General features: G+C 47.7%; 1 protein-coding gene across 1 annotated transcript in view; it reads right to left on the reverse strand.

The window, feature by feature from the left end:
- The window catches only part of ITGA10 (integrin subunit alpha 10), an 81,629-nt gene extending 57,585 nt beyond the window's left edge, over nucleotides 1-24,044 (reverse strand). The window contains exons 1-3 of the mRNA XM_073609332.1: nucleotides 23,845-24,044; nucleotides 8,164-8,275; nucleotides 1,502-1,611 (exon numbers count right to left, since the gene is read on the reverse strand). Of these exons, the coding sequence (XP_073465433.1) occupies nucleotides 1,502-1,611; nucleotides 8,164-8,275; nucleotides 23,845-23,896 (274 nt within the window). The 5' untranslated portion in view covers nucleotides 23,897-24,044. The remainder of the gene's footprint in view (nucleotides 1-1,501; nucleotides 1,612-8,163; nucleotides 8,276-23,844) is intronic.
- Nucleotides 24,045-25,420: the final 1,376 nt, after the last annotated feature.

Below are 25,420 nucleotides of genomic sequence, written 5' to 3' on the forward strand. Positions count from 1 at the left end.
GGGTGCCCTGAAGTCAGTAGATGACAGGTGGACTGGGAGCATACCTGGAGGCACTGGGTGCACTGGAGTCAGTAGATGACAGGTGGACTAGGAGCATACTTGGAGGAACTGGGTGCACTGGAGTCAGTAGATGACAGGTGGACTGGGAGCATACTTGGAGGAACTGGGTGCACTGGAGTCAGAAGATGACAGGTGGACTAGGAGCATACTTGGAGGAACTGGGTGCACTGGAGTCAGTAGATGACAGGTGGACTGGGAGCATACTTGGAGGAACTGGGTGCACTGGAGTCAGTAGATGATTCATGGACTGGTAGCATGCTTGGAGGTACTGGAGTCAGTAGATGATACGTGGACTGGGAGAGTACTTGGAACCACTGGGCACACTGGAGTCGGTAGAGGACACGTGGACAGGGAGCATACTTGGAAGCACTGGGCGCATTGGAGTCAGTAGATGATACGTGGACTGGGGGAGCATTTGGAGGCACTGGGTGCACTGGAGTCAGTAGCTGATGCTTGGACTGGGAATATACTTGGAGGCACTGGGTGCACTGGAGTCAGTAGATGATATTTTGACTGAGAATATACAGTACTTGGAGGCACTGGGCACACTGGAGTCAGTGGATGACACATGGACTGGGAATATACTTGGAGGCACTGGGTGCACTGGAGTCACTGGTTGATACATGGATTGAGAGAGTACTTGGAGCCACTGGAGTCAGTAGATGATACATGGACTAAGAGAGTACTTGAAGGTATGGGGCACACTGGAGTCAGTAGGTAACACGTGGACTGGGCGCATACTTGGAGACACTGGGCACACTGGAGTCAGTAGATGATGTTTGGACTGGGAATATACTTGGAGGCACTGGGTGCACTAGAGTCAGTAGATGACACGTGGACTGGGAGCATACTTGGAGGCACTGGGTACAATAAGGACACAGCATACCCGGACTCAGGTGGGTACTGCCGCTGGGGATACCTGACCTCTTTGTAATGCCCAAACACTGAGCCACGTTCATTGGCAATAACAGGCGGTCCCAGTCCCGGCACTGATCAGGAGATGAGAGTGACACAAAACCCTCAGTCCTTGGGACTCACCAATGACATTAGGAGCCCTGAAGAAGGAGGAGCCTTCATCCCCTGAAACGCGTCGTCTTTTATTTTTATGAACTATTATAGACAATATTACCCTTAACAAGATGACATTTTCAAGAATTTCTGGTGCCCCTCACCCACCACCATCACTCTTCCACACCCGAAGAGACCCACCTGGGGGGGCCCTCCATCAGTCAAACTGCCTGCGGATCACCTACCACTGTCCAGGTGCTACCTCACCCACCCTTTACAAACAAGGCTATATCTGTCTGTGTCCCCATTGGGGAGATTTAACCTCACTTTCTGTGCCGGTGACACCTACAAAAAAAGGGATCAACAGCACAGGAGGGGACAGACAGCCTAAGTGGCTTTTCTGAGCCGGAAATGGTGGCTTAATGGGACTTACCTAGGTTGACCTTAGCACAGGAGGAGTTGCTGTGGGAGCCGACGGTACATCGATAGACATCTCCCTGCCTGCTGCCGTTCGGCCCGTCCCACGGGGCCCCAACCAGCACCCTATATGGCAAGAAAAAGGAAAATTAAAGGGTAACTCCGGGCAATGAAGAGTATCTATCAGTCAGTCACCTGAGCTCATATAGCATCCAGATTCAGCAGGATTTTCATGGTGCTCCTAGGCGGGGGCCACATCTCCTTATGTTCTCCTCTCTGAGAGCTGTAGTGGGCGGGGCTGGGAACACACTGGCTGCATTTCCATCATTCATGGCGTCTTAACTAACCAGTCTGCCTTATCTACCTTCCTTATCTGCCTTATCTCTGCAGGCGTTAAGCACTGATGATGACTGCACTGCCTAAAGTGGACCTGTCATCAGCATTGCTCAGTAATGTGTCAGTGTGACCCTTCCAGGTACAGAGATCACAGCACTCCAACTGACAAAGCCTTCAACGGATGGCGCCATCTTTTTTCAGGCATCATCCAGCATCACCATCTACTCCCTGAACTCAGAGATGACACAATCATGTTAATCCTGCTGCCTGCGTAGTTCTTGGCTGTATTCACAAATGTTTGACACAGATCAGCCCCTGCTGCAGTCTCTCACCTTGCTACAAAGTTACAATGTACAGTCTGATCACTGGGGGAGAGGAGACTGAGGAAATGTTTTCTCCTGCCTGCAGCAGACTGACCCCTGTGGGAGGAGAGAATGAGGAAATGCTTCCCCCTGCCTGCAGCAGACTGACCACTGGGGGAGGGGAGACTGAGAAAATGCTTCCCCCTGCCTGCAGCAGACTGACCACTGGGGGAGGGGAGACTGAGGAAATGCTTCCCCCTGCCTGCAGCAGACTGACCACTGAGGGAGGGGAGACTGAGGAAATGCTTTCTCCTGCCTGAAGCAGACTGATCACTGTGGGAAGAGAGAATGAGGAAATGCTTCCCCCTGCCTGCATCAGACTGACCACTGGGGGGGAGGGGAGACTGAGGAAATGCTTCCCACTGCCTGCAGCAGACTGACCACTGGGGGAGGGGAGACTGAGGAAATGCTTCCCCCTGCCTGCAGCAGACTGACCACTGGGGGAGGGGAGACTGAGGAAATGCTTCCTCCTGCCTGCAGCAGACTGACCACTGTGGGAGGAGAGAATGAGGAAATGCTTCCTCCTGCCTGCAGCAGAATGATCACTGAGGGGAGGGGTGACTAAAGAAATTGCTTCTTCCTGCCTACTACAGAGTTACAATGTACAGTCTGATCACTGGGGGAGGGGAGACTGGGGGAATGCTTCATCCTGCCTGCAGCAGACTGATGACATCATCTCAGCCTAGGCAAAGTCACCGGAGCACCAGATCAGCTTCCTAATGATAGCACTTGGATCATTTCAGGAAACGTGTCCTCCCTCTGTATAGTGAGACACCTGTGAGGATAATGACCGGTCCTCTTTAATGCAGTGAAAGCTCCTACAAGACGGATCTATAAATCTGCACATATAATGGGCTTCTGGAAATATGGAACAGCAAAGCGTGGAAGTCACATGGAAAGTTACTTTCAGTAAAATGTTAGAACTGTGACTCAGACAATTCCTGGCTTCACTTCACTCGCCTCTAATGACTTCCTCAGTGGCCTCCGGCGCGGCGTCTACGCGTTCCGTCCTCCCACCTTCCTCTGGATACACCAAACACAGCATGGCCCCCTCATTAAACCTTCAATGGCCATACCAGAGATAGGAACTCCGCCTGTACCGCGTCCCCCCGATCCTCCACCATAAAACCATCCCCGAGTGCCAGCCCAGCGATCAGAACTTTTGCTGTTCCGTATTTCCATCGCTGTATTATAACGTACACATCTATAGACTTTCCTTCAGTCAGATCTCTCCCTCATCTACAGCTGCTGAGATAAAACCCCTGAGCCAATCCTTAGGGATCTTTTAGGCTCCAATTACAACGCAGCATTTTGTAGCTGGAGGATCGAAGGTCCAAAACGCTGGAGGAGAAAAAAATCAATTATTCTCTGTGGAGACGAATCACATCTCCCGTCCAATCACCTGACACCAAACACCTGAAGAGCGAAAAAGTTCTGGAGGTTTTCTTGTAAATCAAATCGGGCAGATTTGTGCATTTTCATTTTTGTTTTTGTGCGTTTTTGAGCTTTTTTTCTGCTCAAATGCAATAATTAAATAAAAAATAAATAATAATGAAAAATAAATAAATAATATTAAATAAATAAAAAAACCTAACCCTAATATTGACCCCTAACCCTTAAATTTGCCATATATCCCTAATATTGACCCCAAACCCTAATATTGACTCTTAACCTTAATATTGGCCCCTAACCCTAATATTACCCCAAACCCTAATATTAACCTAACCCCTAACTCAAATATTGAGCCCTAACCCTAATATTGACCTCTAACCTTAATATTAACCCCTAACCCTAATCCTAACCCCTACCTCTAATATTAACTCCTAAACCTAATATTGGCCCCTAACCCTAATATTAACCTAACCCCTAACTCAAATATTGAGCCCTAACCACAATATTGACCCCTAACCCTAATCTTAACCCCTAACCCTAACTCTAATATTGACTCCTAACCCTAATCCTAACCCCTAACCCTAATATTGACCCATAACCCTAATCCTACCCCCTAACTCTAATATTGAGCCCTAACCCTAATATTATCCCCTAACCCTAATATTATCCCCTAACCCTAATCCTAACCCCCTTAACCCTAATATTACTTCCTAATCCTAATATTGACCCTAGCGCCAAACCCTAATTCCACCCCCTAACCTAACAAAATAAATACATAAAATTAAGTAAATAAGTAAATTAAATAAATTAAACCATAACCATAAAACCCTGACCCATAACCCCTTAAAAAAAGTAAAAAAAAATAAAAAATAATAAATAATTAATAAAAATGAAAAAGCTGAAAACCTAGCAATAAATGATGAAACAGATGCTATTATTCTCTATTGGCTAATAATTAAAAAAAAACAAAGCTAAAAAACGCTTTAAAAATGCTGTACAAAAAGCACGTATACAAATGCTTCAAAAAACTCCTAATCCTAATATTGACCCCTAACACTAATCCTGACCCCTAACACTAATCCTAACCCTAATATTAATTCCTAACCCTAATATTAATTCCTAACCCTAATATTAACCCCTAACACTAATATTAATTCCTAACTTTAATATTAACCCATAACCCTAATCCTAACCCTAATATTGACCTCTGACCCAGGAGGGAGGTCGGTGTGCAGCTGCGACCTGTTCACTCTTTTTTCCCCCCAGATAATCAATCCATATGGAAGATATCCTGCAATTTGATGTACAGCTGCTGAGATAAAACCTCCCATAGACAGTCCATTGTTTTCGATCAGTCATGTCTGACTGGTAGACTCGCATTGGTAGGACGGGTCAGATATTCACTAAGCGAGGATGAGGATGACGGCCAGGAAAATCGTCTCCCTCATTTCCGCCCTGACAGGTTCTCTTTATTGTTGGCGTACATCGGACACCTATGTATATGTCCCCCCGGGGGGGGGGGCGCTCCACTTCCCATCCGTGGGATCTGGGATGTGACCCGGATAATGACGAGCCCCTGGCAGTAGCGTCTGTCGGGGGAGGTGAAACACAACACCGGCTTGTAAAAGGGGAAACGTCTTTTCCAGAGATCGCTGCGTCCGATGAGAACGCGTGGGCGACCGTGAGAAGAGGGAATGTGCTGAGAAGGAGTCACAGGTGACCCCCGTACAGGAGACATCAGCTGGTCCAGAGGTGGGCGATCCCACCAATCAAAATGTTCTTTTTCTAGACAGACGCAACAAAATGTTCAGCGTCTGTGTCTGGTTCCCCCCCCCATCAATATGATAATGACATTTATAAATAAAGCTTTTCAATTTCATTACATACCTTATTTTACATCCTATGACATCATCACTGGGTCTCTATGCTTCTCTATGCAATGCAGGCAGATCATGGCTGGTGGGAGGAACGGCAGGGGGCTGTACATAGCTTACTGATAACATCACAGCACCCGGCCTCAGTACTCCTCTCCGGAGCCCCCAGTCCTGATGTAAGCAGTAGGAGGAGTTATGCAAATATCAAAATCCCTTGATGGGGCGGGGTCAGTCTGGAGGAGGGGGTGTTCCTAGGCAGGCTGTATTTACATAGATAACGCCCACATGCGATGCTGAACCGCCATGATTGAAAGAACTGAAATGCAGTGAATGAAAGGGGCGGTGCCAGGGAAGTCAGTCTGTGGCACTAAGTCTGGGGCATGTGTCCCTTCTGCCCCACCCCCCTTGTCCCAGCTCTAATGAAAAGGGCGGGGCCAGGGAACGTTAGTCTGTGCCACTGAGTCTGGGGCACATGTCCCTTCTGCCCCCCTTGTCCTAATTCTAATGAAAGGGGTGGGGCCAGGGACAGTCAGGCTATGGCACTGAGTCTGGGGCACAAGACCCTTCTGCCCCTCCTGTCCCAGCTCTGATGAAAGGGACAGGGCTAGGAACAGTCAGTCTGTGGCACTGAGTCTAGGGCACATGCTCCTTCTGCCCCCCTGTCCTAGCTCTGATGAAAGGGGTGGGGCCACACACAGGCTGTGGCACAGACTCTCAGGCATGTGCCCCTTCTGCTCCCCCCCTTGACCCAGCTCTAATGAAAGGGGTGGGGTCAGGGACAGTCAGTCTGTGGAACTGAGTCTGGGGTATGTGTCCCTTCTGCCCCCCCCTTGTCCTAGCTCTGATGAAAGGGGCAGGGCCAGGAACAGTCAGTCTGTGGCACTGAGTCTAGGGCACATGCTCCTTCTGCCCCCCTGTCCTAGCTCTGATGAAAGGGGTGGGGCCACAGACAGGCTGTGGCACAGACTCTGGGGCATGTGCCCCTTCTGCTCCCCCCCTTGACCCAGCTCTAATGAAAGGGGTGGGGTCAGGGACAGTCAGTCTGTGGAACTGAGTCTGGGGTATGTGTCCCTTCTGCCCCCCCCGTCCTAGCTCTGATGAAAGGGGCAGGGCCAGGAACAGTCAGTCTGTGGCACTGAGTCTAGGGCACATGCTCCTTCTGCCCCCCTGTCCTAGCTCTGATGAAAGGGGTGGGGCCACAGACAGGCTGTGGCACAGACTCTGGGGCATGTGCCCCTTCTGCTCCCCCCCTTGACCCAGCTCTAATGAAAGGGGTGGGGTCAGGGACAGTCAGTCTGTGGAACTGAGTCTGGGGTATGTGTCCCTTCTGCCCCCCCCCGTCCTAGCTCTGATGAAAGGGACGGGGCCAGGGACGGTCAGGCTATGGCACTGAGTCTGGGGCACATGCCCCTTCTGCCCCCCGTCCTAGCTCTGATAAAAGGGGTAAGGCCACAGACAGTCAGGCTGTGGCACAGACACTGGGGCACATTTCCCTTCTGTTCCCCCCTTGACCCAGCTCTAATGAAAGGGGTGGGGCCAGGGACAGTCAATCTGTGGCACGTGTCCCTTCTGCCCCGCTTGTCCTAGCTCTGATGAAAGGGGCAGGGCCAGGAACAGTCAGTCTGTGGCACTAAGTCTGGGGCACGTGTCCCTTCTGCCCCCCCTTGTCCTAGCTCTGATGAAAGGGACGGGGCCAGGGACAGTTAGGCTATGGCACTGAGTCTGGGGCACATGTTCCTTCTGCGCCCCCTGTCCTAGCTCTAATGAAAGGGGCAGAGCTAGGAACAGTCAGTCCAGGGCACTGAGTCTGGGGCACATGCCCCTTCTGCTCCCCCCATCCCAGCTCTGATGAACAGAGACAGTTATCCTGTGGAGGAAAGGCCTAGATAATGCTGGACGTCCTCCAGACAGGAAATGAGGCGGGTTCCATCTGATTTGCTGCAGCTTCTAATTGCGAGAAGCTCGCTCAAAACACGGAAGCCAGAGGATCGGCATGGCAGCTTGGCGAACAGCATTTTCAGATGGAGACCTCCATAACAGCAGCCCCCCCTTATTCTTGACCTTGTCGGCCCCCTTTAAAGAAAAGCTGAGCTGCCATTGTTGACCTCCTTCTGAAGATGCCGGTTTCCTGGCTGTTTCTGAACTCCATGCGTTTTCTGCCCCCCTAAACAAGCATGCAGCCATTGAAATTGGAGTGAGCCCCTGATCCACGGGATTTCTGTATCTCAGAGAGCACTGAAGCCAGAGGATTACCATGACTGTCAGGCAGACAGCATTTATAGTAGACGGAAACGGCAGGCTCTACAAACTCAGTGAACACCCGATCGTCCAATGACAGGCTCCCTTGGTGTTCACCCATGCTGGTCCTCAGGCTTCAATACTGTCAGCACAACAAAGGATGCAGATGAGGAAAGCCAGAGAAAAGTCCCGACTTGGGGAGACTCAACGTATTGAAGTCAGTATGGGAGCCAGGCACCTAAAAAAGGGGCAATAAGGGCAGGATCCCTTTAAATGGTCAGTCCTGTCATGGTGATCCTCTGGCTTCAATACTTTCTGTCTCACCCACCCACCACATTAGAAGATTGGATCTGGAGTGTGGTCAGAGATTCCATATATAAAGCCAGATCATCAGAATGACAGCCAGGAAACCAGCACTGAAGCTTTTTCTTGGGCAAGTTTATGAGAATGTGGAAAGTCCCGGAGGACCGGCTTACCATTTCTGTCCGCCGGCTTCATGCTGGAGAACCGCGTAGCCGAATTGAGCCTCCTCCGGGCCGCGGAACACCTGAGGGCGCTTCGCGTCGATGTTGAACGCTGTCACCAGGCCTGGAAGAGGGAAGGAGAGATCAATAGAGGGCGCTATAACCCCCCCCCCACCACCACCACCCAACACTGAAATATCAGTTCTGGGTGGAGAGATCCTTTAACATACAGAAGCAGGGAGGCTTTACAGTAATATTTGTATTATATACAGTATCTGACAAAAGTAAGTACACCCCTCCGATTATTGTAAATCTTTTCTTCTATCTTTTCATGTGACAACACTGAAGAAATGACACTTGTCTACAATGTAAAGTAGTGAGTGTACAGCTTGTATAACAGTGTAAATTTGCTGTCCCCTCAAAATAACTCAACACACAGCCATTAATGTCTAAACCGCTGGCAACAAAAGTCAGTACACCCCTAAGTGAAAATGTCCAAATTGGGCCCAATTAGTCAATATTTTGTGTGGCCACCATTATTTTCCAGCACTGCCTTAACCCTCTTGGACATGGAGGTCACCAGAGCTTCACAGGTTGTCACTGGAGTTCTCTTCCCCTCCTCCATGATGACATCACAGAGCTGGTGGATGTTAGAGACCTTGTGCTCCTCCACCTTCTGTTTGAGGATGTCCCACAGATGATCAATAGGGTTTAGGTCTGGAGACATGCTTGGCCAGTCCATCACTTTTCTCCTCAGCTTCTTTAGCAAGGCAGTGGTGGTCTTGGAGGGGTGTTTGGGGTCATTATCATGTTGGAATACTGCCCTGCGGCCCAGTCTCTGAAGGGAGGGGATCATGCTCTGCTTCAGTATATCACAGTACATGTTGGCATTCATGGTTCCCTCAATGATCTGTAGCTCCCCAGTGCCGGCAGCACTCATGCAGCCCCAGACCATGACACTCCCACCACCATGCTTGACTGTAGACAAGACACACTTGTCTTTGTACTCCTCACCTGGTTGCCCCCACACACGCTTGTCACCATCTGAACCAAATAAATTTATCTTGGTCTCATCAGACCACAGGACATGGTTCCAGTAATCCATGTCCTTAGTCTGCTTGTCTTCAGCAAACTGTTTGCGGACTTTCTTGTACATCATCTTTAGAAGAGGCTTCCTTCTGGGATGACAGCCATGCAGACTAATTTGATGCAGTGTGCGGCGTATGGTCTGAACACTGACAGGCTGACCCCCCACCCCTACAACCTCTGCAGCAATGCTGGCAGCACTCATACGTCTATTTCCCAAAGACAACCTCTGGATATGACGCTGATCACGTGACCTCAACTTCTTTGGTGGACCATGGTGAGGCCTGTTCTGAGTGGAACCTGTCCTGTTATACCGCTGTATGGTCTTGGCCACCGTGCTGCAGCTCAGTTTCAGGGTCTTGGCAATCTTCTTATAGCCTAGGCCATCTTTATGTAGAGCAACAATTCTTTTTTTTCAGATCCTCAGAGAGTTCTTTGCCATGAGGTGCCATGTTGAACTTCCAGTGACCAGTATGAGAGAGTGAGAGCGATAACACCAAATTTAACACACCTGCTCCCCATTCACACCTGAGACCTTGTAACACTAACGAGTCACATGACACCGGGGAGGGAAAATGGCTAACTGGGCCCAATTTGGAGATTTTCACTTAGGGGTGTACTGACTTTTGTTGCCAGCGGTTTAGACATTAATGGCTGTGTGTTGAGTTATTTTGAGGGGACAGCAAATTTACACTGTTATACAAGCTGTACACTCACTACTTTACATTGTAGACAAGTGTCATTTCTTCAGTGTTGTCACATGAAAAGAGAGAAGAAAAGATTTACAAGAATGTGACTGAGGGGTGTACTTACTTTTGTGAGATACTGTACATATGGGATGTCAATTAGTATTTCCCAGCATGCTGGCTGACCTTTACTTTGTAAAAAATCAGTGAGGGGTGGAGCCAGAACGTACAAAGGTGGGGCGGAGACATCCAAAACTCCCAGGTGTGCAGGAGCAGAGCAGACATATTAGGAGCCAGAAGCTGACTCCGCCCACCAGGCTCCGCCTATCACTGTTGGGGGCGGGCTGACAACCATCCAGCATGATTTTAAGCAATTCATGAATGCGCGTAAAAAGCGTGCTATTTCACCTGCATTTTCGAAACTCAGGAAAAACGCCTGTCGCGTTTGCATTGCCATTCGTTGTTGGTGGTACCCCAAATGCAGCAAAAAAAAAAAAAAAAGAAGGGCAACTAATGCAAGAAAAAAAAAAAAGCGCAATAAATGTAGCAAAATGTGCAATAAAAAAACGCACCAAGCTCGATGCTAAAGAAGTTACATGAGCTACTTTGGTACGTTTGTCGCTCATAGAGCAGCAAAAAAAAAATGTTATATATATATATATATATATATATATATATATATATAAAATATAATATAAATATATATAATACATTCACATTTGGCGTTTTGTGGACACGTGTAACATTTTAACACACATCGATTTCAAAGCGCCGAGGTGTGAATAACAAAATCGCAGAACGCACATTTGAGGTGCCATTCATTTGAATGGCACGTAAAAGCACGGTGCGGTTCTGCCGCGACTGTCACATGAGAAATTGCTCTGCAATCGCGGGAACCCCCATAGCGTGAAGCATGTCACGCCAAAAGTAGCTCCTGAACTTTTTCTGGGGGTGACGTGCTTCACGTGATGCCGGTTGACGCGATTGCAGCACAATTTATTCAAATGAATGGCATCTCAAATGCGGATTTGTCATTCACGATTCACCGCTTTGAAATCGCTCGCAGAGTTGCGGCAAATCTGCCTGCGATTCAGAAAGCCGCAGTATGAATGCAGTCTGAGCGTCGAGCTTTGAACTTTGTTTCGCCACGTCAGTCGTGCTTTTTTTGCTGTACTTAGGGTAACACTTACAATGAAAGACAACTAAAGCATGACGGGTGTTTTTCATGCGTTTTAAAAAAGTGGCGCACTTTTATGCGCTTTCACGGAACGCTAAAGTGTGACTGCAGCCTAAGGGACACGTTACTGACATGTCAGCCGGTTGCACGCCGTGGTGAGTCAGAGCCGGGGGTGCGATTACGCCCCGTGACATAATGTCTCCTCTAACTTTATACATTTTATTTTTGTTTTATTACATTACAGATACAAAGTAACAAATAAAGTAAACTATAAACAGAAAAATAATACAGAAAAATATTATAATATAATACAATCCAATGTCATATCATTAATAGAAATAAAGACTATTTATTACATTGTATCTACAGCCAAAACCTCTGTTTCAGTTTTAGATGAGAGTAGCAGGGGTTTGACTCTTTTCCTGCCTGTGTCCCCAACAGAGAGATTTCCTTTCACTTCCTGTCCCAGGGACACAACAGGATGTAAGAAGAAATCTCTGAAAAGTGGGGTCTCTTGTCACCAGAACAGGTGTCCCCATTGGAAGATCTCCCTCACTTCCTGTCTCAGGGACACAACAGGATGTAAGAAGAAATCTCTGAAAAGCGGGGTCTCTTGTCACCAGAACAGGTGTCCCCATTGGAAGATCCCCCTCACTTTCTGCCCCAGGGACACAACAGGATATAAGAAGTAAACTCTAAAAAAGTAGGGCCTCTTGCCACCAGAACAGGTGCCCCTATTGGAAGATCCCCCTCACTTCCTGTCCCAGGGACACAACAGGATGTAAGAAGAAATCTCTGAAAAGCGGGGTCACTTGTCACCAGAACAGGTGTCCCCATTGGAAGATCCCCCTCACTTCCTGTCCCAGGGACACAACAGGATGTAAGAAGAATCTCTGAAAAGTGGGGTCACTTGTCACCAGAACAGGTGTCCCCTTCACTGCCTGTTCTGGTGACAACTAGCGTTTTGGATTTTCTGTCTCTTCCTGTCTAGGTGACACCAGGACAACTAGAGAGGATGACTCTCCCCAGACAGCAAAGAAATCCCAACGCTATTCAAAATGAAGAGTTCACTCACATCCGAAGTTCTGTCCAACGCAACAACAACGTACTATATTCCAACGCAATATTAAGTCAAATTGCCTTATAACCTATTTTTCGGTGCACACCTATGCTAACCGTTAAGTGGTTAGGGGTTATTTATTTATTTTTAAATAGTATTTATTTATTGTCTTTATTTATTATTACATAGTATTCCTTTATTGTATTTTTTTATTATGACATATTATTTATTATTACATAGTATTCATTTATTGTATTTATTATTACATAGTATTTATTATTACATAGTATTTATTATTACATAGTATTTATTCATTATTTCATAGTATTCATTTATTGTCTTTATTTATTATTACATAGTATTCATTTATTGTATTTCTTTATTATGACATATTATTTATTATTACATAGTATTCATTTATTGTATTTATTATTACATAGAAATTACGTGCTTGGGGGCTTATGTCCCCGGACGCCATGATTGCGAATATCGCTCAGATGGGCGTATAACCGCCGTGTATTTCAGCCTGTCTTTGATTTTGACAGGCTGCGTGCGCTACAGGTGCCTTCTGGGTGGTGAAATGCCCCCGTGTTGATGGGGCTCAGTTCACATCTTGGCATTCCGAATTGTGGGCAGGATCGGCGCCATTCTGCCCGCAATTTCAAAAAGCGGTAAATCACGGGATGCCCGTACGATCCCCATCGCTTCCAATGGAACCCCCCAATCGTGGCACGATTTTGCTGCAATTGTCGCCCCCGATGAATTGCAGTAAAATCGCGCACAAGATCTTCTATTGGGCCACAGGCGTCCCCGCGATTCCGTTTTGCACGATTTTACTGCGATTGTCGCCCAACGCCCAAACGAATCACGGCAAAATCGCGACGCAATCACGGTGCCATTGGAAATGATAGGGATCGCCGCGATTCTGCCCGCCATTTGAAATAACGGCAAATCGCGGGCAGCGACCTTCTCGGTATTGGTAAAGCACCCATTCACAGCTGTGTAAGGCATTAACGCACTCTAAAACGCACAGAGCCTTCGTTAAACGAGGATGACCGCTAGCTAAATGCGACCGTTTTTTAAATCTTGCCGCTGTTTGGTGACGGATAAACTTTGGCTGTAGAGCAGACGTGTTCCGTGTTAAATGCTCAATTTTCACTGGAGTTAAACTTAGAGAGGGAACACTGGCAGTGGGCTGGGGGGGGGTGTCTCGGGGTCTGCGGCGGGGTGTTAAAGGTCACTGACATTGTTATTAAAATTCCTGATCGTTCCTGGGATGGTAAATTACAGGCTGGATGCAGCTGGAAATACACACTGAGAGTAAACAGATATAAATATATCTCGCCCACAGCGCAGGGCGACTCGCCGGGCGACGGTTGGAGGGCCGCCATGATGCGTACACAGCGGGGTAGAAGGTGCAATAATATGCACAACACACAGGCGGGTGGGGGGGGGGGGGTGTCAGCGAGTTCATTGTCCATTATTGGAAAAATAAGACCCGACCAATGTCTTTACACAAATGTACTGAGTATAAATTTGACATGCAATGGATCCTGGGTAATTACAGTGCCTGGAAAAAGTATTCATACCCCTTGAAAATGCTCCATATGCTGTCATGTTACAACTAAAAACGTAAATGTATTTATTGGGATTTTATGTGATAGACCAACATAAAGTGGCACATAATTGTGAAGTGGAAGGAAAATGATACAAATAAATATGTGAAAAGTGTGGGGGGCATTTGTATTCAGCCCCCTTTACTCTGATACCCCCAACTAAAATCTAGTGGAATCAATTGCCTTCAGAAGTCACCTAAATATTAAATAGAGTCCACCTGTGTGTCATTTAATCTCAGTATAAATACAGCTGTTCTGTGAAGCCCTCAGAGGTTTCTTAGAGAACCTTAGTGAACAAACAGCATCATGAAGGCCAAGGAACACACCAGACAGGTCAGGGATAAAGTTGTGGAGAAGTATAAAGCAGGGTTAGGTTATAAAAAAATATCCCAAGCTTTGAACATCTCACGGAGCTCTGTTCAATCCATCATCAGAAAATGGGAAGAGTATGGCACAACTGCAAACCTACCAAGGCATGGCCGTCCACCTAAACTGACCGGCCGGACAAGGAGAGCATTCATCAGAGAAGAGCCAAGAGGTCCATGGTAACTCTGGAGGAGCTGCAGAGATCCACAGCTCAGGTGGGAGAATCTGTCCACAGGACAACTATTAGTCGTGTTCTCCACAAATCTGTCCTTTATGGAAGAGTGACAAGAAGAAAGACATTGGTGAAAGAAAGTCATAAGAAGTCCTGTTTGCAGTTTGTGAGAAGCCATGTGGAGGACACAGCAAACATGTGGAAGAAGGTCCTCTGGTCAGATGAGATCAAAATTCAACTTTTTGGCCTAAAAGCAAAACGCTATGTATGGCGGAAAACTAACACTGCACATCACCCTGACCACACCATCCCCACCGTGAAACATGGTGGTGGCAGTATCATGTGGTGGGGATGTTTTTCTTCAGCAGGGACAGGGAAGCTGGTCAGAGTTGATGAGAAGATGGATGGAGCCAAATACAGGACAATCTTAGAAGAAAACCTGTTAGAGTCTGCAAAAGACTTGAGACTGGGGTGGAGGGTCACCTTCCAGCAGGACAACGACCCGAAACATCAGAGCTACAATGGAATGGTTTAGATCAAAGCATATTCATGTGTTAGAATGGCCCAGTCACAGTCCAGACCTAAATCTCATTGAGAATCTGTGGCAAGACTTGAAAATTGCTGTTCACAGACGCTCTCCATCCAATCTGACAGAGCTTGAGATATTTTACAAAGAAGAATGGGCAAAAATGTCCCTCTCTAGATGTGCAAAGCTGGTAGAGACATCCCCAAAAAGACTTGTAGAGAAAGGGGGTTCTACAAAGTATTGACTCAGGGGGGCGCCATACAAATGTCCCTCCCCCACACTTTTCACATATTTATTTGTATCATTTTATCATTTTCCTTCCACTTCACAATTATGTGCCACTTTGCGTTGGTCTATCACATAAAATCCCAATAAAATACATTTACCTTTTTGGTTGTAACATGACAAAATGTGGGAAATTTTCTAAAAGTTTCTAAAAGTTTTCTAAAAAGTCTAAAGACAGAGAGAAGGACACTATCACCATACAGAACATCCCAACCCAGTGCAGGTCGGCTCAGCCTCCTGTAGCCTTACATGGATGATAATGACCAATGTAAATACAATGTGACATGCCTCAGGTATAATAAATATATAATAAAGTTTCCAAAGTTTCCAAAAAAAGTTTCTAACCCTACGTTCACGCCGGGAGTGTTTGTGGCGGGTGGAGCTTTTTTTTTCTTCTTTTTTTGGGATCTACCCCATACTCATTCACATGGTGGGTGGGATCTGGGGGCCTCCTTGTTAAACGGGACTTACAGAGCCCCCCCCCACCCGCAGACCCCTACAACCACCAGCCAGGGTTGTGGGGAAGAGGCCCTTGTCCCCATCAACAGAGGCAGATAAGGTGCTCACTCGGCCCCTCTCTTTCCTGACCTGCCAGGCTGCGTGCTTGGATAAGGGTCTAGTATGGATTTGGGGGGGACCCCACGCCATGTTTTTTTTATTTTGACGTGTGGTTCCCTTCCCAATCCATAACAGACTCAAAGGGTCTGGCATGGATTGGGGGGGACCCCACTCCATTTTTTTTACAAATTTTTTTAGTCGGCAAATCTTTTTATTTTACATTCATTCTCACTCGTCCCCCCTCTTTCCTGACCTGCCGGCTGCATGCTCAGTAAGGGTCTGGTATGGATTTTGGGTGGGACCCCGCGCCATTTTATTCACAATTTTTAATAGCCGGCAATAATTTTTTTTACATTCATGCTCGCTCATCCCCTCCCTTTCCTGACCTGTCGGGCTGCATGCCTGGATAAGGGTCTGGTATGGATTTTGGGGGGACCCCACGCTGTCTTTTTAACAAATGTTTTAGCCGGCAATTCTTTTTTTGTACATTCACGCTCGTTCCTCCCCCCTCTTTCCAGACCTCCTGGCTCCTGGGCTGTATGCTTGGATAAGGGTCTGGTATAGATTTTGGGGGGACCCCACAGCATTTTTTTTTATTTTGCTGTGGGGTTCCGCTCCAGTTCCATACGGTATGGATCTGGATTTTTACATTCACACTCGCTCGTTCCCTTCCTTTCCTGACCTGTCGGGCTGCATGCCCGGATAAGGGTCTGGTATGGATTTTGGGGGGGGCCCACGCTGTTTTTTTAACAAATGTTTTAGCCGGCAATTCTTTTTTTTTTTACATTCACGCTCGCTCCTCCCCCTCTTTCCTGACCCCCTGGGCTGTATGCTTGGATAAGGGTCCGGTATGGATTTTGGGGGGGACCCCGTGCCATTTTTTTCACAAATTTTTTAGCCGGCAATTCTTTTTAGTTTACAATCACACTCGCTCGTCCCCCCTCTTTCCTGACCTGCCGGCTGCATGCTCAGTAAGGGTCTGGTATGGATATTGGGGGGACCCCGCGCCATTTTATTCACATTTTTATTAGCTGGCATTTTTTTTTGCATTCATGCTCGCTCCTCCCCCCTCTTTCCTGACCTCCTGGGCTGTATGCTTGGATAAGGGTCTGGTATGGATTATGGGGGGGGGGGGAACCCCACGCCATTTTTTTCACAAATTTTTTAGCCGGCAATTCTCTTTTTTTACATTAAGCTGTCAGCAGGGGACCCCACTAACAGCTGATGAATCACCGGTTGTTAAGGATGCGGCAGCCTTTCCGGCCCGCTCCTTAGCAACCAGCTACATACAGTGTTTTAAGGGGAAAAAAAAATCAAAATAAATAAAAATAAATAAATAAAAAAAAACCACAAAAACGCGTCAAAAAATGCATGCAGGAAAAAAATGGAGCAGCTGAAAAATGCGTAGATGTGAATGTGTACCATAGGAAACCATGTTAAGTAGACTGTAGTGCATTTCTGCAAAATGCAAAACACACAAAAGAACGCATAGGTGTTAACGTAGGGAAATAGACCAAAATATAACAACCAATGTAAATACAATGTGAAAGTATCTCAAGTTAAACATTTGTTAAAAAAAACTGCATGGGGTCCCCCCGAAATCCATACCAGACCTTTATCTGGGCGTGCAGCCCGGCAGGTCAGGAAAGGGAGGGGACGAGCAAGTGTGAATGTAAAAATCCAGATCAATACCATATGGAACTGGAAGGCAGTGGCGTTGTTAGGTGGGTGCGGGGGGTGCGGGCTGCACCGGGTGACACCCGCCAGAGGGGTGACACCCGTAGGTAGCGGCACACACCGCTACACTGCCCGCTGCGGCTTGTGCTGTGTCCCTCAGCACAGCGGACTGAAGCCGCCTCCCCCTCCTCTCTGTTTACTTCACACAGGAGGAGGAGGAGCCCGAGGGACACACACGGCTGTGTGCATCTGTCCGCGCTGTTCTGAGGTCTGTAAACTTTATGCATACAGTATGTGGGTGGACATGTGCAGGGGGATTCTATACTAATGGGGGGCGCTGCACTGAGGGGGATTCTATACTAATGGGGGCGCTGCACTGGGGGATTCTATACTAATGGGGGCTCTGCACTGGGGGGGATTCTATACTAATGGGGGGCGCTGCACTGGGGGATTCTATACTAATGGGGGCTCTGCACTGGGGGGGATTCTATACTAATGGGGGGCGCTGCACTGGGGGATTCTATACTAATGGGGGCTCTGCACTGGGGGGGATTCTATACTAATGGGGGGCGCTGCACTGGGGGATTCTATACTAATGGGGGCTCTGCACTGGGGGGGATTCTATACTAATGGGGGGCGCTGCACTGGGGGATTCTATACTAATGGGGGCTCTGCACTGGGGGGGATTCTATACTAATGGGGGGCGCTGCACTGGGGGATTCTATACTAATGGGGGCTCTGCACTGGGGGGGATTCTATACTAATGGGGGGCGCTGCACTGGGGGATTCTATACTAATGGGGGCTCTGCACTGGGGGGGATTCTATACTAATGGGGGGCTCTGCACTGAGGGGGATTCTATACTAATGGGGGGCTCTGCACTGAGGGGGATTCTATACTAATGGGGGGCTCTGCACTGAGGGGGATTCTATACTAATGGGGGGCGCTGCACTGAGGGGGATTCTATACTAATGGGGGGCGCTGCACTGGGGGATTCTATACTAATGGGGGCTCTGCACTGGGGGGATTCTATACTAATGGGGGGCGCTGCACTGAGGGGGATTCTATACTAATGGGGGGTGCTGCACTGAGGGGGATTCTATACTAATGGGGGGCGCTGCACTGAGGGGGATTCTATACTAATGGGGGGCGCTGCACTGAGGGGGATTCTATACTAATGGGGGGCTCTGCACTGAGGGGGATTCTATACTAATGGGGGGCGCTGCACTGGGGGATTCTATACTAATGGGGGCTCTGCACTGGGGGGGATTCTATACTAATGGGGGGCTCTGCACTGAGGGGGATTCTATACAAATGGGGGGCTCTGCACTGAGGGGGATTCTATACTAATGGGGGCTCTGCACTGAGGGGGATTCTATACTAATGGGGGGCTCTGCACTGAGGGGGATTCTTTACTAATGGGGGCTCTGCACTGAGGGGGATTCTATACTAATGGGGGGCTCTGCACAGAGGGGGATTCTATACTAATGGGGGGCTCTGCACTGAGGGGGATTCTATACTAATGGGGGGCTCTGCACTGAGGGGGATTCTATACTAATGGGGGGCTCTGCACTGAGGGGGATTCTATACTAATGGGGGGCGCTGCACTGGGGGATTCTATACTAATGGGGGCTCTGCACTGGGGGGGATTCTATACTAATGGGGGGCGCTGCACTGAGGGGGATTCTATACTAATGGGGGGCGCTGCACTGAGGGGGATTCTGTACTAATGGGGGTGCTGCACTGGGGGATTCTATACTAATGGGGGCTCTGCACTGGGGGGATTCTATACTAATGGGGGGCTCTGCACTGAGGGGGATTCTATACAAATGGGGGGCTCTGCACTGAGGGGGATTCTATACTAATGGGGGGCTCTGCACTGAGGGGGATTCTATACTAATGGGGGGCTCTGCACTGAGGGGGATTCTATACTAATGGGGGGCTCTGCACTGAGGGGGATTCTATACTAATGGGGGGCTCTGCACTGAGGGGGATGTCTATACTAATGGGGGGCTCTGCACTGAGGGGGATGTCTATACTAATGGGGGCTCTGCACTGAGGGGGATTCTATACAAATGGGGGGCTCTGCACTGAGGGGGGAATCTATACTAATGGGGGGTCTGCACTGAGGGGGGATTCTATACTAATGGGGGGCTCTGCACTGAGGGGGGGATTTTATACTGATGGGGGAGTCTGCACTGACGGGGGATTCTATACTGATGGGGGTCAGCACTGGGGGGGGTGTATGTACTGATGGGGCGGTCTGCACTGAGGTGGGAGGTTGATACTGATGGAGGGGGGTCTGCAGACTCTGTACTGAGGAAGGGTTTCTGTACTGATGGGAGGTCTGTACTGAGGGAGGGGGTCAGTACTTAGTGGGGGGTCTATACTGAGGAAAGGGGGTCTGCACTGAGCGGGGGTCTGTACTGATGGAGGGGGTCTGTACTGAGGGAGGGGAGTCTGTACTTAGTGGGGGGGTCTATATTGATGGAAGGGGGTCTGTACTGAGGGAGGGGGGCTATATTGATGGAGTGGGGTCTGTAGTTAGTGGAGGGGGGTCTGTACTGAGGTAGTTGGTGGAGGGGGGTGACACCAATTTTTTTGGCACTGGGTGACACCAACCCTAGTGACGCCACTGCTGGAAGGGAACCCCAGAGCAAAATTTTAACCTCTTGACATCTGGAGGCCGTCATATGACGGCCTCGACTTTCCGGGGTTATATCTGAATGATGCCTGAGGCTACAGACATCATTCAGATACCGGCATTTTCAGCCGGCGATTCCATACACCATAAGAATGATCATAGCGGCTGTTCCGTCGCTTGATCGTTCTTACGGGCGGCGAAAGGGGATATCCCCCCTCCCGACGCCCTCCGGTGCTTCTACCGACTCACCTCAGCGACCGGTGAGTCGGAGAGCGGATCCGCCGGCGCCGGATGTAGATCATAGAGATTTCCAGATGGTCACCGGAGTCTCTATGATCGTTCGGAGGCTGGGCGCGATGTTATGACGTCACGCTCGGCCTCTGCATTAAAAAAAACGGCGCCGCTTCGGCTGGGAAGCGGTGATCGTTTTTTTTTTTTTTTATTTTAGGCTTTCCAGCCTAGAGGTGAGATGTGGGGTCTTATTGACCCTATATCTCTCTGTAAAGAGGACCGATCATGTCATATTCCTATTACAAGGGATGTTTACATTCCTTGTAATAGGAATAAAAGTGATCAAAAAATTTTTTTTTTTAAAAAGTGTCAAAATAAAAAATTTTAAGTAAAATTAACAATAAAAAAATTTTTTTTAAAGCGCCCCTGTCCCCTTGAGCTCGCACGCAGAAGCGAATGCAGACGTAAGTCCCGCCCACATATGAAAATGGTGTTCAAACCACACATGTGAGGTATCGCCGCGAACGTTAGAGCGAGAGCAATAATTTTGGCCCTAGACCTCCTCTGTAACTCAAAACATGTAACCAGCAAAAAATTTTAAAGCGTCGCCTATGGGGATTTTTAAGTACCAAAGTTTGGCGCCATTCCACGAGTGTGTGCAATTTTGAAGCGTGACATGTTAGGTATCTATTTACTCAGCGTAACTTCATCTTTCACACAATGCAAAAAAATTTGGCTAACTTTGCTGTTTTGTTTTTTTTAAAGCATGAAACTGTTTTTTAAAAAAAAAAAAAACGCGTTTGAAAAATTGCTGCGCAAATACCGTGCAAGATAAAAAGTTGCAATGACTGCCATTGTATTTTCTAGGGTCTCTGCTAAAAAAACATATATAATGTTTGGGGGTTCTATGTAATTTTATAGCAAAGAAATGATGATTTTTGACATGTAGGAGCGAAGTGTCAGAATTGGCCTAAATGCGAAGTGGTTAAAAAATGCTGTGGGGTCCCCCCCAAAATCCATACCAGACCCTTATCCAGGCATGCAGCCCAACAGTTCAGGAAAGGGAGGGGACGAGCGAGCATGTAAAAAAAGAAAAAATTCCGGCTAATAGAAATTGTGAATAAAATGGCGCGGGGTCCCTCCCCCCAAAATCCATACCAATCTACCCGATTGGTAGAGGGTAGAGCATGTGAGGAGGCTTGTGAGGGTTTGACATCCTTAGAGACTGCAGAGAGTCTACTGTTTACAATAAGCCAGACCCTGTCCAGTAGGCATACAATAAAATTAGAGGCTCAGCACAGAACATGAGGCTTGTGAGGGTTTCATGTCCTAAAAGACTGCAGAGAGCCTACTGTTTCCAATCAGACAGACCTTGCTGATAGAGGGTAGAGCACATGAGGAAGCTTGTGAGGGCTTCATATCCCTAGAGCCTGCAGAGGGCCTACAATAAGACAGACCCTGTCTGGTTGACATTCAGTGAGATAAGAGGAGAAAGCTGAGTACATGAGGCTTTGTGAGGGTTTCACATCCTCAAAGACTACAGAGATCCTACTGTTTCCAATCAGACAGTCCCAGTCTGGTAGAGGGTCAAACACATGAGGAGGCTTGTGAGGGCTTCACATCCTCAAGGCCTGCAGAGAATCTAGTGTTTTCAATAAGACAGACCCTGTCTGGTAGAGTTGCAGTGAGATGAGAGGATCAGCAAACCATGAGGCTTGAGAAGGTTTCACCACCTTAGAGCCTGCAGAGAGCCTACTGTTTCCAATCAGACAGCCCCTGTCCAGTAGACATGCAATGACAAATCTTGTGAGGGGTTCACATCCTTAGAGCCTGCAGAGAGTCTACTGTCTCCAGTTAAAGAGACTCAGTCTGGTAGACTTGCAGTGAGATAAGAGGATCAGCAAAGCACATGAGGAGCCTTGTGAGGGTTTCACATCCCTAAAGCCTGCAGAGAACCCCCTGTTTCCAATTAAAGAGACTCGGTCTTGTAGACTTGCAATGGCAAGGCTTGATAGGGTTTGACATCCTTAGAGCCTGCAAAATGTCCACTGTTTTCAATAAGACAGACTCTGTCTGGTAGACATGCAGTAAGATAAGAGGATCAGCAAAGAACATGAAGCTTGTGAGGGTTTCACCATCTTAGAGCATGCAGAGAGCCTGCTGTTTCCAATCAGACAGACCCTGTCTGGTAGAGAGTAGAGTACATGAGAAGGCTTGTGAGGGTTTCACCTCCTTAGGGACTGCAGAGAACCAACCGTTTCCAAGCAGACAGCCCCTGTCCAGTAGACTTGCAGGAAGGTGAAAAGGTCAGCAAAGCACACAAGGGGGCTTGTGATGGTTTCACCACTTTCGGGACTGCAGAGAGTCTACCCTTTTCAATAAAACAGACCCTATCTGGTATACTGATAATGAGATGGGGGAGAGAGGCTGAACACACGAGGCTTGTGAGGGTTTCACATCCTCAAAGACTGCAGAGAGCCTACTGTTTCCAATCAGACAGACCTAGTCTTGTAAACCTGCAGTGACAAGTCTAGAGGGGGGTTTGACATCCTTAAAGCCTGCAGAGAGCCTCCTGTTTCCAATAAGACAGACTCTGGTAGAGATTAGAGCACATGAGGAGGCTGGAGAGGGTTTGACATTCTCAGAGCCTGCAGAGAGTCTACTGTTTCCAATAAGACAGACTCAGTCTGGTAGACTTACAGTGAGGTGAGAGGATCAGCAAAGAACATGAAGTTTGTGAAGAATTTCACCACCAAAGACTGCAGAGAGCCTACTGTTTCCAATCAGACAGACCCTGACTGGTAGAGGGTAAAGCACATGAGGAGTCTTGTGAGGGTTTCACATCCTTAGAAACTGCAGAGAGCCTTCTGTTTCCAAGCAGACAGCCCCTGTCCAGTAGGCTTGCAGGGAGATGAGAAGGTCAGCAAAGTACATGAGGAGCCTTGTGAGGGTTTCACCACTTTCGGGACTGCAGAGAGTTTACCCTTTTCAATAAAACAGACCATGTCTGGTAGACATATAATGAGATGGGGGAGAGGGATGAACACATGAGGAGGCTTGTAAGGGTTTCACATCCTCAAAGACTGCAGAGAGCCTACTGTTTCCAATTAAAGAGACCCTGTCTGGTAGACCTTCACTGAGATGAGAGGATCAGCAAAACACATGAAACTTGAGAAGGTTCCACCACCTTAGAGCCTGCAGAGGGTCTGGTCCTTCTAATCAGACAGCCCCTGTCCAGTAGACTTGGAGGGAGATGAGAAGGTCAGCAAAGCACATGAGGAGGCTTGTGAGGGTTTCACCACTTTCGGGACTGCAGAGAGTCTGCCCTTTTTAATAAAACAGACCCTGTCTGGTAGACTTATATTGAGATGGGGGGGGGGGGGGGGAGAGGTGAACACATGAGGAGGCTTGTGAGGGTTTCACATCCTCAAAGACTGCTGAGAGCCTACTCTTTCCATCTAAAGAGACCCTCTCTGGTAGACCTTCAGTGAGATGAGAAGATCAGCAAAACACGTGAAGCTTGAGAAGGTTCCACCACCTTAGAGCCTTCCAGTCAGACAGCCCCTGTCCTGTAGACATGCAGTGAGGGTATATTGGGGGGGGGTCTTACCTTGAGCACTGATCAGGCAGAGCAGGATCCGGAGAGGTCTGTGTGTCTCCATGGTCCTGGTTGTGTAGGGAGGAGGGAGATTATGGTCCTGGTTGGGAGGGGGAGACTCTAAGATTTGGGATGTTGGGTGTTGCCACTCTCTGAAAGCTCGCTCTGTCCTCTCTCCCAGCAGGCAGAGACTCTCATTGGCCACTAAAAATAATCCGGGGAGTTTTTCCTGGACCTCGGCACACGCAGCCCATTCCGGTCCGTCCCGAGGAGCCGACTCCCAGCGGAGGTGGTAACGGGAATCCCGAGGAGTGTGGGATGATCTGATCACATCTACAGATCTCATGGACTTTAAAGTGTACCTCCTCCCAAAAAAAAAAAAAAAAGTGGGGAAGGATTGGAACTCCTGTTAGGTTTTTACTGCTGATGGTGATTACCACTCCCCCCCCCCCCCCCATTTTCTTGCATAGGTGTGACGGGGGCAGGAAGTGGGGCAAATTAACCCAATGGAGTCACAGAAAGAAACAAGAAAAATTGAGAAAATCTAAATTTGATATTGAGGTTGGGATTTGATGTTTATATTGCTGTCTGTGACTTCATGCCCCGATGATGACCACTCCCCCATTTTTTGCATGGGTGTCACAGGGGCAGGAAGTGGGGCAAATCAACCCTGATGGGGTCACAGGCAAAAAAAAAAAAAAAAATGGAAAAACGTTTCAAAATTTTGATGGGAGATGGGCTTTGATGTTTATATACTGCTGTCTGTAACTTCCTGTACTGTTAATGATAACCCCTCCCCATTTTATTGTTTTGGTGTCACAGGGACAAGAACTGAGGGAAATGGTCTCAATGTAGTCACAGACAAGGACGGAAAAAAACTGGGGGAAATATTTAACTTTCAAAAGTTTGGACTAGCATTGGGCTTTAAATGTTTATATATATATATATATATTTATATATTATATATTTATATATTAATATTATATTAATAATATTATATTTCATTTATATTTATTATATTTATATTTATTATTTTCTAATAATATTTATATTATAATAATATTGCTGCCTATGACTTCCTGTCCCAGAGACAGCTGCTCCCCCCATTTATTGCACAGGTGTCACAGAGACAAGAAGTGAGGCAAATCACTCAAATTGGGTCACCAATAGAAACTGAAAATAGAAAGACTGAGAAATGTAAAAACTTTTTGTGTTTAGGCTGAAGTTGGCATTTGAGGTTTATATTGCTGTCTGTGACTTCATGCCCTGGTGATGACCACGCCCCCATTTTTTTTGCATAGGTGTCACAGGGGCAGGAAGTGGGGAAAATCCACCCAATGGGGTCACAGGCAAAAAAAAAAAAAAAAAAAAAACTTTTCAAATTTTTGGACTGGCGTTGGGCTTTGATGTTCATATACTGCTGTCTGTGACTTCCTGTCCTGGTAATGATCACCCCCCCCATAACCATTTTCTTGTTTTGGTGCCACAGGGACAGGAACTGAGGGAAATGGTCCCAATGGGGTCACAGACAGAATTAAAAAAAAAAAAACTGGGAGAAGTTTTAACTTTCAAAAGTTTTGGCTAGCAT

Source organism: Aquarana catesbeiana, linkage group LG13 (genome assembly GCF_042186555.1).
Source record: "Aquarana catesbeiana isolate 2022-GZ linkage group LG13, ASM4218655v1, whole genome shotgun sequence".
Lineage (NCBI taxonomy): Eukaryota > Metazoa > Chordata > Amphibia > Anura > Ranidae > Aquarana > Aquarana catesbeiana.